Raw genomic sequence first — 12,981 nt, forward strand, 5'->3', positions numbered from 1 at the left:
TCTGACATCTAAAGATGTCTACAGGGTGACTTTTCTGACTACAGTTGCTTCATCTGTTCAGTAAATACTCACGTATTAAATAGCACCCACTTTGTGCAAAGTTGGACCATGATAGACACGTAAACAAGGCCCAAGTTTAAAAGTCCCTGTCCTGAGCAGGGCACTCACATTCTAATGGGAAATAGAGCACACATGCCAAAAGTAAGACCAAGGTAGTTCGAGGAGGGAAGAAGTCAGTTGGGGAAGGGATGTGGGGCCACATTGGTGACACTTCTTGTGGAGTCATCTGCTGAGCTGAGGTCTGAGAAGCAGACAAGGTCAGGAGGGTGCTGTTGTGAATGCAGCAGGACAGGAAGTATAGAGGTCCAGTTTGGCTAGAACGTAGCGCGTATACAAGGCAGGAAGGGGAGAAGACTGTGGAGAGAAGAGAATCAGAAGAAGGACTTGGGTGACTGGGCAAAGTAGATGGGTCTTGGCTGACTGAGGGTGGAAAGAAGGCGAAAAAAAAAAAGAAACTACTTTCTCTGCCACAGGAAGGGATCTTTGAGTGGGAAAGGAGAGAACAGAAATGAATAATAGAGAATGGAAACCCAGGATATGGATGGAGAGATTAAGAAAACCACCCAGCTGCCCTTTGTGGCCCAAATGAATTATATCCCAGTTATGGAAAGAATGAGTAGATATGATTGGGACAGTTGGAGCCAATCGTTGCTGCCCAGAGGTAGAACGGCCTTCCTCAGGACCAGGGACCTTTCCTGCACTAGAGGTCTTCAAGGGAAGGCTGAATGACTCCTTGCCTCAAGGGGATTCAGGTGCTTGCTCCCAAGGTCCTTTCCAGTTCTGAGATAGGACAATTCTTTTGAATTATTTTTTAAAAGATTTTAATTACTGTTGTTTTCTGTAAGTTAGCATTCTTTGATGGTCAGTGAGTCAGTGTGCATTTATTAAGCTATTACTGTGTGCCAGGCACTGTGCTAAATACTAGGTTTACAAAAAAAGGCAAAACCTGCCCCTGCCTGCCAGGAGCTCCCAGTCTAACGGAGAAGACAAGATGCAAACAACTGCGTTTATGTACAGTCAAAGGAAAGTAATCTTAAAAGGGAACACACTAGCATTGTCAAGTTAACAGGCATTTATTAAGTGCCTGCTGTGTGCCAGACACTGTGCTAAGTGCCAGGGATACAAAAAATGGCCAAAAATTATTGAATAGTAAAAAGCTTGTGAGATAGAAGTAACAGAGGAGGAGAAAGGTCACTGGACTCAAAAGGCCAAAAGGCCCTTCTTACCTCCACTTCTGCCCCCTCCTCTACCCTCTAGTCCACAACCTCCTCTGTAACCCCAGCCCCACTCCTCCTCCTGACCTAGACACAGGCCTAGATACAGGGCTTCTTAAATTTCTTCTGCTTGTGATCCCTTGACACTGGTGATACTTTTTTGTGATTGGGTGTTAGCTGGTGTTGCGTGGCCTAAGGGCATGAACATGGACAAGCTCTGCCAGAAACACCTCAGATTCATTATGTGGTTGATTTTTCATTAGTTTTTGGTCATTGGGCATTCAGAAACCTTTTACTGGTATCAGATGGAGTCATGGCCCACAGTTTAAGAAGCACTGATAGAACATATTAGCCTGGAACCATCAAAGTCCTTCCCTGATATTGCTGCCAGCCTACCTCAACTGGCTCATTGGCCCCTACGCTACTGCTTAGTAGCTTAGAAGCTCATGTTAGCTTCACTTGAATCCAGCCCTTTCCTTCCAGTGGTCCAGAAGGCAAGATTCCAGACTCTCCCTACCTGGGGCCCCCTCCCACTCCATCTCCCCAGGCCAGCACTGCCCAGAAGGCAGCAGCTCAGGAATGACTTTGTCCATGAACTCTTCTCAAGAGGAGACTAGCTGGGCAAGTATTCCTAGCTCCAGTGGGCATCTTGAGGATACTCCACCCCTGTCCCAGCTATTTCCATCTTTTGGGCCAGGAACTCTCACTCTCATGTATGGTCTCTGATCTGTACTCAGGAGAAGAACAAAGGCCAAGACTGGTAAGAAGCTCTCCCCTAGGGATACAAGTGGAACACGGAGTCCCTGAGCCTCAGTCATAGTTTCAGGGGAGGCAAAGAAATCTTGCCTCTCTACACCCTATCCCATCCCCAGCCATGGCTCTCTCAGGATCCATTCTCCCAACACAGACAGAAGGATAAAGGCAGAAAGAAAGCCAGTAAGTTGATCAGGCCATTGTGGAGAGGAGGGTTTCCCTCAGCAGTGCTTCCTTCCAGCAGTCCAAGCCAGTCATTTCATCTTGGGACAGTTCTGCCCCTTGGAGCCTCTTGGTGCCCAAGATTAGGGCTGGAGTCTAGCCTCCTAAGAGCGAGTTAGTGGTGCATTGGGTAGACTGCTAACCAAAGCACAGGGCCAGAGTCAGGAGGATGTGAGCTCCGAGTCACTGCTCCTCTGTCTGCCTCAGTTTCCTTAACTATAAAATGAGGTACTCCCAAGGTAGTTGGGAGTACCAAACAAGATGATATTTGTAAAGTGTTTAGTATAGTGCCTGGCAAAAAGTAGAAACTTAATAAAGGCTTGAGTTCCCTTCTTCCTCTCCCCCCATCCTCTCCCCAACTAAGAAGCAGCTTTAACCAAATAATTCATTGTGGGGCAACTGCCAGTCACTGAGACTTTGTCCTCTTAACAAAGTCAGTGGGCATGGCTCATTAGCTTCATCATCTCTTGATGAACTCTTATAAATTACTATTTAAATATGTGGCTGGTTGATTAGGGTAACACTTTTAGGTTCTGGCTGGGCTCCCCCTCCCCCATTTAAAAGAAGTTTTTGCGCTTCGGGAGTCAGTAAATATAATTGAGCAATTCCTGTATTCCTGAGTATTAGATGCCATGAAATCTTGTTAAAAGCCATTGGAAAGTTGTAGTGCTTTGAGGACCCTAGGAATCATCCTATTCAGACCCCTTTCGTTACAGATGAAGGAGCTGAAGCCATGAGTGGAAGCAGCTGCACAAGATCCAGCTGTGGGCAGAGCCCAGACCTCTGGACACTGTCCAGTCTGCTTCCACGACAGTCATAGAGGGCAGTGGACAATAGTGGGCCATCTGAGAGCCCTGGAGGGAGAAGCTCTCTGTTTGGGACTTTGATTGAGTATAAACCTCCTGAAAGGTGTGAACATCTTGTGAGAGGGAGCATGGCTCGGGCTTTGGTATTAAACCCCTTTGCCTTGACTGAGTCAGTGGGCTTAAAGTTCTGCCTGCCACAAAGAACTGGTTTGGTAGGGGGTGGAGCTAGGAAATAAAGCATGAAGAAAAAGGGACAATATAAAAAGACAATTATATTAGAGAGGAAATAGATAAAGGAGGAGGTGACAACTTAGCGAAAAAGGCAGCAGAAGTCTGGGGTCTCATTGGATTCTGGGTTGTTTGGTGGTCTGAGCTGGCCCTGGCAGAGCAAGGGGATAGAGGCAACTGATGGGCCACCTTCCCCTGCTTGAGCCCCTGCTCAGACTCTTTTCTTGGTCTTGTCATCATCATCCTCATCATCTCTGAGGCATCCCTAAGACCCTGAAAGCGGGTTGGGGATGCCCAAGAGATGATCTTGAGCTCAGGCATGTCCATCGCCCACAAGCTGTACCCAAGAGGACAATGGTTTTCCTGGATTCAGCCAACGGCTTGGGGAAGGAGAGCAGTAGAGCCTCAGAGAAGGGAGAAGCAGAGTGAGAGCCCTGGGGGCAGAACTGGTCTGTCTTTGGGAGCCACTTTGGGCAGCCTGATTCACAGTGGTGGTCCCTGGTAATGGGATCAGATAAGTGGGTTTCTTCTTGATGTGTCTGCATACTGACATTAACCTGAATTCTGTGTTCTTTCAGCACTTGGTGTGGGTAACTACATCTGTCCCATTTGTAGTATCACCCTTACATCTATAGAAATGTACCAGTCCCACATGCAAGGAAATAAACATCAGATTAAGTAAGTAATTCTGTGACAACACTTCTGTGACCTGGGTGATTAGGGTCCCTGTACATTAGTGTGTGCCTGCAGATTTTCCTTCTGTATGAACAGATCCTAGACACCTGAGGCGCCTTATCCTGGCTTACCTATCTTCCAGTGGCCTCTAGAAAGAAGCTTCCAGAACATCCCCGGCTGGGCCAGGAAGGCGGGCTCCTTACTTTGCAGCCATGTTTGCTAGCTCAGTCAGGCTGGGCCAAGGGGCTGAGACTGGTCTCCTGGCTTGGGTCAGGGGTTTCTTTGGGTTCAGAAGCATCAGCTAGAGGGCTCTGCAGCAGGAGAGTTGACTTTTGAGGTTTGAGTATCAAAATGGTGGGGTTTAAATCAAAATCTAGTATTTCTGTTTTCCTTTTTTTTTTCTAGTTAGGAAACTTGTCTTTTCTGGGTTTTGGTTGTTTTTTTTTTTAATTTGAGCACTAAATTTTTGGGTAAACTGCCTTGGTCTTCTCTGTAGTTCTTATCTCTCTTCTGGAGGCATCAGAATGAGTCGTTTGTACTCAGAAATGCTCAGTGGCTCTGAAGTGCTTCAGCAGGCCCATCTCTCAGGCTGGGTCTGCTGGGAGCTTCTACCGCCTTCTTGTGGCATTAAGGTCATCAACATTTCAGGGAGAATCCATGTTCTTTTTCTGTTTATGCTGTGCTTGTTTTTCTTCTGAAAGCTCTTATTCAGATTTCTTATGAAACTTGTCAGTGCCACACCCCCTTCCCTGGCCTTCTTCCCCTCCATCCCAGCCCCTTGACACTGTAAGAACTAGGCTGAGGACACTGGTGGATACTTTGGTTCTCACCTAATTCACAGAAACGGAAAGAAATTAAAACCCTTACGGGGAGAACGGTAATATCATTCCATCTCACCTCACATCATACACTGAGGGAAGTTTTCTACATGCTCTACGGGTGACTGTTACGTCAGCCTATGTATGTTTGTGCTTTAATCAAGCTGCACCGGCAGCTCATATTGGTAAGGGGACCCAAAGCTGACTGGCTCCAAATCCACAAAGACCTCAACAGCTAGAATGATAATCAGAGTCTACACAAAGAGAGGGGAGGGAAGATGCAACCAGACATTTTGTAGGAAAAAGATTTGGGGGGCCTAGTGGCCTACAGGCTCAGTGTGAGTGGTATGGCATGGTGTAGCATGTATGGTATGATGTGTGGCATGGCTTGGCATCCCAGGAGGGAAGGTGGCCTTGGGTTACATCCTAAGAAGGAAACAACAAAGGAGGGGGAGAGGTCCCTGCACTGTTCTCTGTCCTGGGTTGGCCTTACATGGAGTATGATGTCTATCTCTAAGCACATTTTAGGAACATGAGCGCTGTTTTATCCAAAGAGAAGTGACTCACATGATAAAGGGACTTGATACCATGCAATAAGGAGGAAGTCAGGGAGTTTAACCTTCAGAAGAAAAGACTGTGGGGAGTGATGAAGCCATCTTCACACCTTTTGCAAGGTTGTTGCTAGGGTAGGGGATACCACTCGGTCTTTTGGCTCTTGAGGGAGAACAGAGGAGGTGAACCTCCCAGGGGTGACAGCTGGACTCTGTAGAGCTGAGCAAAAGGGAGTATAATCAGTTCCCTGTCACTGGAGGTGTTCAGGCAAAGGCAGACTGATGGGAAGGTTCTAGAGGAGGTGAGCACTTCAGATACAGACTGGATGACATGATCCTGAGTTCCTTTTCTGTGATTTTATGAGTACGCACATTTTGAAAGCTAAAATTTTCAAAAAGAAGATTCCTTGTTCCTGGCCACACAGTATGTCCCTATGGGAATTTCCAGGACCCTTTTCTCACACCTGTCTTCAGAGGCCCAAAAACCAAGTAGCTAGTCTGATCTTTGACATTGATCTGAACCTTCAGGATATGACAGAGGCTGGACCACGTTGTCGTGGGGCCCCTTCTTTCTGCAGCCCAGAAAATCCTGGCATCCCTTGTATCTCCTAAGCAGAGTGGGGAAGAGAGCCCAAGGTGAGGGCTCTGGATCAAGTTGATTTGTGAGTGAGCTGGAGACCTTGGGGACATCTAGAACCAGGGTTGGGCCACTTTTCTGGATTTTATATCTCAGTTGAGGGACACAGAATTTCAAGCTGGGAAGGAACTTGAAGATCATCTAGCTAACCCTCTCTTTTTACAAATAAGGAAACTGAGACTGAGGGAAGGGAAATGACATGCCCACACAGTAACTAGCAAAGCTGGGATTCAAACCCAGGTCCTTTGGCTCCAAATCCAGCTGTTTTCCATTGGCTCCCACTGCTTCCTTGAGCCTAGTGAATTTTTGAAAGGACATGTTTTAAACAAGGCAGCCCAGTTACAAGACCTTTCTCCTTCTTCTTTCCTTCAGAGAATCCCTGGTTGTCAACCTAATGAAGAATTCAAAGAGAACCTTTCATTCTTTCCAAGATGAGCTGGCTGACTACATCCAGGTCCAGAAAGCCCGAGGGCTGGAGCCTAAGACTTACTTTAGGAAGATGGCAGAGGGGCGCTTTGAGATGGAGAAGTACAAGGAGGAACGTGATGCCAGGCCTCAGAGTGTTCTGGCGACATATGAGCAGAGACTCCCTCCTGAGACTTTCCAGACCTGCCCAGGAACATATGCTCTCACTCGAACAATTGAGAACACATTGTCCCATTGGTCACCAGTCCATGACAGCAGACTCAGGCTGGAATCTCTTGGCCACTGCCAACCCAGCAAGGTAGAGTTCTCAGAAAAATTAATGGCCTTGGGGCCCACTCAGCAGGATGATAACTCAGACCCATCCAGCATCTCCTCCGACAACAGCACCAATTCCTACCAAGCAGGTCAGAAACCAAAAGTGACTCACCGGAGGAAGAACAGGAGGCATCCAAGGGAGGAGAGAGAAGACCGGCCAAATGAGGAAAAGAAGAGGAAGAAAAACACAGAGGACAAAGACTCAGGCAAAGAGCACAAGGCTGTCCGGAGGAGGAAGGTCAAGGCAGATGCCACCAGTGGAGGAAAGCCAAAGCATAGGAAAGAGAGAAGAAATCAGGAAGTAGCCACCGACAAAGAAGACCGAAGACACCGGAAGGAGAAGAAGGAGCCCCTGGCCAGGAGGACAGAGGAGGAGATGTTGTGGGACGAGTCCATCCTGGGCTTCTGAGGCTCCTTGTCTGACGGGACTGCCTGCCTTTGAGAGGCCACCAGAAGGTGTTCAGCCTGTTCTCCAGCACTTTAAAATGAGAACAAACAATTTCTCTTAACATTTTCTAAAAATGATTTCATGAAAATGCCTTGTTTTTTTACAGGTAATGCTGCTTCATTTTGTATGGAAGACTACTTCCCCAGGTGGCAATGATATCTTTGAGTTATCCCTTATTTCAAATGACTTTTCTGAATTTCTTTCTTGCTTAGGTTCCTGTTAGTTTGGGTTAAGGTTTGGTGTTTTGTTTGCTTTGTTGTTTTTTTAAGAGACTATATGGAGCAGTGTAGGATTATTTTTTTCCATGTTTAACTTAATTTACAGTGTATTTTCCAGATCTGAAAGTAAAAATGACAGGATAAAGTCAGATAGACATAGTTCAGAATGTTCTCAAGTAAATAATACTGACCAGAATTCAGCACGCATTCAGGAAATATTCATATTAAAAATATTCTAATTTTACATGCTATTCTATATAAATGATGTCTTCCCTTTATAATATAGTTGTATCTTTCACCGAATGATTTGGACTTAGTACTTCATTCCTCTGTTATTTGACCACAACAACTGCTCTGACCACAGCTGGTAAGGAGGAGGTAGGTGCTTGAGCAGGGAAGCCTAGGTTGATTAGAGCAGTGCTTCTTAAACTATGGATCCAGACCCCATGAGTCGAGAAAAATTTGGCAACATAAAAGATTTCTGAACATGCAGTAACCAAAAGTTAATTAAAAATCAAACACATAATGAATCGGAGGTGTTTCTGGCAGCGCTTGCCCATTTATGGCATCAGGCAACTACACAGCAGCCTTGGTTTTGAACCGATGGCGTTCAACTTTGCATTGCCACGCAACACCAACAAACTCTGCCAAAATGGGAGAAGGAGTCCAGGGGGTTGTGAGTGGGAAAGGTTAGTTTAAGAAGCCCTGGATCAGAGGGCTCTTGCTTATTGAAATGATTTCCACCTCAGGAAACATGGACAGGAAATTCCCCCACCCAAAGACACTGTTGTTGCCACGCAGGACATAGATTTGACTGTCCAAGCACACAAAATGAGGCCGTACTTTGGGACCACTCTCACTAGCAGTCTGGCTTAATGGACTCAGAGGGTGGGGAACTGTTGACCCTTTCCCAGGACTATGGTGTAGCCTTCCCATCCTGCCTGAGCCCTGCCTCAGTCTCTGCATAAACAAAGCCCAGGTACGAAAGGCACATTGGAAAAGGTGGAATCAGTCTGCAGTGTTATGTTTGTCTTTAAATGAAGTTGAATGTAGAATCACAGAATTTAGAGATAGAAAGGACTTAGGAGATCATCTGGCCCAGCAGCTCTCAAACTGTTTGGTCCCAGGACCTCTTTACACTCTTAAAAAGTATGGAGAACCCCAAAGAGCATTTGTTTATGTAGTTTATAGCTATTCATATTGACTATGTTTGAAATGAAGACGTGTTAGAATTATTTTGAAAATGTTTTGACCTTGCACCTCCTAAAAAGGGCTCAGGGACCCCCATTTTGAGAAGTGATAATCTAGCTCAATATCATTTCACAGATAAGTAAACCTTGATCCAGAGAAACAAAATCACTTGCCTGAGGTCCCCCAGCAGGTTAGAGGCAGAGCCTGGCCTGTCGCTGGCCTCCTGGCTCCCTCTACCTCACCCCTCTTTCTATCATACTGAGTTGCATCAGGCAAGCCCATCCATTCCTTCTCCTAACCCTAGTTTAATTACTCTTATTCCCTCTTAGAAAAACTCATTGATTGACCAGATTTGCATCAGTTTAGTCCATACCGATTCTACCTCCTGATTTTTCAGTGTCGTATCTGAAGCAAGCCCCCTGGGACAGCTATTGTGGCATGTACCATTTCCTGTATATTCTCTTTGAAATTAATTGAAAATATTCCTGGCCATGATGGAGGAAGATGTGTTTGAAGAGTAATACAGTTTCTCCTGGCTTACCGCTCTCCCTGACCTTTGAAAACCAAGCACCATTCACAAAGGGCCTTGTAGATGATCATAAACCCTGCTGACCATGTCGGGCAGGGGAGGAAACCCAGAAGTGTATAGGATACAGCCTCTGCCCTGATGAGGCTTACAGTCCAGAGTAGGGCCAGGAACCATTAAGTACAGGCAATTCTATCATAATTCAACATAGACATTCCTAAAAATCACCCCTTCATGCAAACCACACAGAACTACAAGTCTTATGGGGAAAAGGGGTTCAGGGTATTAACACAAAAACTTTCATGATCACATTTTTTAAAAAGAAACCTAAATAAAAATGATAGCACCATTTTAGACATGTTCAATGGTTAAGCATATAAATATTACAAGAACTAGTAGTAATGGCTGGGACCAGGCCTGCACTGCTCTTGACTTGGAGAGAGGACGGGCCGGGGGAGGCAAGGGAGTATGTGGTCCACACCAACCTTCCTCAGCCCATGCTTCCTACTACACCAGGAGATACACAATAAATATGGCACTTAACGTCTTTGGGATGTTGAATGGCTGTTGTATTGGTTTTTTTTTTAATATACCCAGAAAAGTTCACAAGAGGAAACAGAAGTAGCTCATACTTGCATGTGACTTGTGCGTTCCTATATGACTAGGGTTCAGATGGATAAAATCTTCAAGTATGAAATCATGCATCAGCAGACACAAAATTTGCATTATGTATTATTCCCCAATATATCCATCTAGTTGGAACAAATTAGCATTTTTCAAAGCTACAGTAATAGCAGAGCTTACTGTACATGATAAATGCATGAGATAGAAAAAAGTGGTATGTGAGGTCCAAGGGAGAAAGATAGCCACTAATATGATGCATCGTGCCTATCGGCCCCAGCTTGCTGGAGCATTTACAGTGGGTTCTGAGGGGTGAGTGGGTAGGAATTCAGCACAGGAAGTGTGAGGGGCAGGAACATATTCCAAGTATGGAAAACTTGCTAAAGGCATGAATGATTCATTTGAATACCAAGTGGTATTTGGCCTGCGGGGAGAGTTTTTGGAGGGCACTAGTATGAGGAAAGGCTGGAAAGGTAGGGTGGTTCCATATGGGGAGGGCTCTGACTTGCAACAATAATAATTAATTTTTACATTTCTCCAGTTATCCTCAAGATGACTGATTTTGGAGTCACATCCCTTGGTGGGTCCTCCGGACTTTCTTGCTAGATTCCAGCCACAACCCCCCTCCCTATGGTGAAATGGAATTCTGCAAACACCTGAATAATTAAGTCACTGCCCTTCTTAATCCTGCTTTCAGAAGGCCTCTCTAACTTCAGACATCTCTCCCATCCTCCAAATTGTTGATTTGATGAATCCATTTTTTTCTTATACTTTGTCAAGACCCTATTTATAGGAATCTACATTCATGCTTGCACACCTAACTGCTTATTAGGGCCTGTTGTTATTCAGTCATCTCAGTCATGTCTGATCCGTTGGTCACTGACTAGAGGACAGAGAAACCCAAAAACCAAGTGCATCTTCAAAGAAAAATATCTAGGCTACAGCTAACATTGTTACCCTTTCCCAGCTTTTTCCTCTGCTGGATGACTTACTAAATTATTTAACCTTTAGCTAACTGCAAGAGATACGGTAGCTATGGGTAATGTTCAGGTTTCTGCCCTTTCCACATTATATCCTAGGGCGGGAGCAGAGCTCAAGAGGTCATGTAGTACCCTGCCTCTGGCAAGGACTGTTCTACCCCAGAGTGGAGGGCAAAGGCTTTGTGATCTACATTTTGGTGCCAGTGCTCAGGTAGTATGCTATTGCATGGGAGAGAACAGGAGGAAGGCCAGGCAGCTTTGAAAATACTGGACTGGCCTCGATAATTTTAAAAGAAAAGCCAAGGGAACATAATAGAGATTTGCAGTTTCATGTACAATCAATCCCCTTTTTTCTGTTCTGCTATACATACAGCAGAATATATTTATTTATTTATGGAAATGTCTGTTATATATGGTGTTTTTTAAGTTCAGAATTGAAATACTGACCCTGAAATATCACATGATGGAGTTGAGTAGAAAAACATGTATAAATGAGAATAACCAGAGAATAGTGCTGTACGAGAATGCTCCCATACAGTACATGCGGAATATGATGGATATTGTCAAACGCTGGGGATGTGTCACTTCGGTTGAATTGCTCCCCCCTTTCTTTGTAAATCTTTATTATAAGGGAGGGCATAGGGGTGGTATATTTAGAAATTAATGTGACAAAAACAAAATGTCAATAAAAATAATTTTCAGAAATGAAAAAAATACTCCTTTCCATGTGTTTCATTGGGGGAGAAATTGTCTTTCCTTTTTTTCATGTTTAAAATTAATTATTTTAAACTATTTATTGCATTCTTGTTATAATTATATATTAACTATAATTACATATAATACATACTTGTATATAATGTATAACATAATATATGATGTTTTTTAGGTTTTGATTATGTAATTATATATTATAGGACGATATATAATATGATATATCTATATTGTATTTCATTGTTTAATTTTTTAATATTTTTAAATAATTATATTTATTAGTACACATTATTTTATTATTTTCTCTCCTCCCCTCAATGGAAAAATAAAAGCAAACAGGCATAGTCAACCAAAACAAAGACACATTTGCCATGTCCAAAACTGTGTGTCTCACTCTGTGCCCCAAGTCCCTCACCCCTCTCAATACTGGAGAGCATGCAGACATCATCACTGGTCCTTGGGAGGGAGTTAGTCAATGCATTGATCAGAGTTCTTTCAAAGCCCTTTTCAAGTGGTTCAAACCTCATCCCTGGGAGGTAGGCAAGGTAGACCAACCTTTTAGCAAAAGAGGAAATGAGGCTCCGAGAAGGGAGGAGACTGTACAAGGTCATAGCTAGTTAGTGGGAGACTCTCTCTCTAGGGTTAGGGGCATGGTTAGGGCATGGGGCCTGTAGTCAGGAAGACCTGAGGTCAAATGCAGCCTCACACAGTAGATATGTAACTCTGGGCAAGTCACTTAATGTCAATTTACCCTTTTGCAAAAGGGGAATAGTACCTATCTCGCAGGGTTGTTGTGAGGATCAAGTGAGATAAAAATTATAAAGTGCTTAGCAGAGTGTGTGGCACATAGTATGAACTGTATAAATATTGTTGTTCAGTTGTTTCAGTCATGTCCATTTCCATTGGGACCCCGGTTGGGATGGGTTTTTTTTTTTTTACAGAGATATGGAGTGTTTTGCCATTTCCTTCTCCAGCTCATTTTACAAATGAGGAAACTGAAGCAAAAAGGGCTGCCCAGGGTCACACAGCTAGTCAGTGTCTGAGGTCAGATTAGAACTCATGAAGATGGGTCTTTCTGACCCAGAACTCTATGCACTATGATGCCCCCTAGTTGCTCCATATAAATTCTAGCTATTATTAATATAGACCAGAAGTTCCCAAACTCATTTGGATTACCACTCCCTCTAAAAAAATTACTCAGTACTATCCTGGAAATCTACTTTCTTTAACCCTTTGATTTTTTTTTTAAATTTGCATCATTTCAAAATATATATAGTTTTTTTAATGACACATCTTAAATTTAATAATTTATTGTAAATTTGTGGGGTTTTCCTGCATTGAAATTTTGATGATGAAATATTGTATCATAACCATATAGTATCATATTGTAAACAGCTATTACACACACATATTCTTACCAATGCATGCTGGCCTTCCCAACAATGGGCCACACGCTCCCCTGCCAACACTTGCTTATTAAGACCTATTGGCAGACTTGGACTGCTGATTCATTATAACTTGTATTTTGTGTGTTTATATGGAAAATAATGTAATCACTATGACTTTAACTCTATTATACAA

General features: G+C 43.9%; 1 protein-coding gene across 14 annotated transcripts in view; it reads left to right on the plus strand.

Annotated features, from left to right (window-relative positions):
• Window positions 1–11,403, plus strand: part of KRCC1 (lysine rich coiled-coil 1) — a 42,347-nt gene extending 30,944 nt beyond the window's left edge. For 12 of the 14 annotated variants that reach the window (XM_072636916.1, XM_072636918.1, XM_072636919.1 and 9 more), the window contains 2 exons: window positions 3,862–3,961; window positions 6,337–11,403. In XM_072636916.1, coding sequence (XP_072493017.1) covers window positions 3,862–3,961; window positions 6,337–7,114 — 878 coding nt within the window. In that variant the 3' untranslated portion in view covers window positions 7,115–11,403. The remainder of the gene's footprint in view (window positions 1–3,861; window positions 3,962–6,336) is intronic. The other 2 variants (XM_072636924.1, XM_072636923.1) reach the window with 1 other exon arrangement.
• The last annotated feature ends 1,578 nt before the right edge of the window (window positions 11,404–12,981 follow it).

The sequence above is a fragment of the Notamacropus eugenii genome, chromosome 1, assembly GCF_028372415.1.
Source record: "Notamacropus eugenii isolate mMacEug1 chromosome 1, mMacEug1.pri_v2, whole genome shotgun sequence".
Taxonomy (NCBI): Eukaryota; Metazoa; Chordata; class Mammalia; order Diprotodontia; family Macropodidae; genus Notamacropus; species Notamacropus eugenii.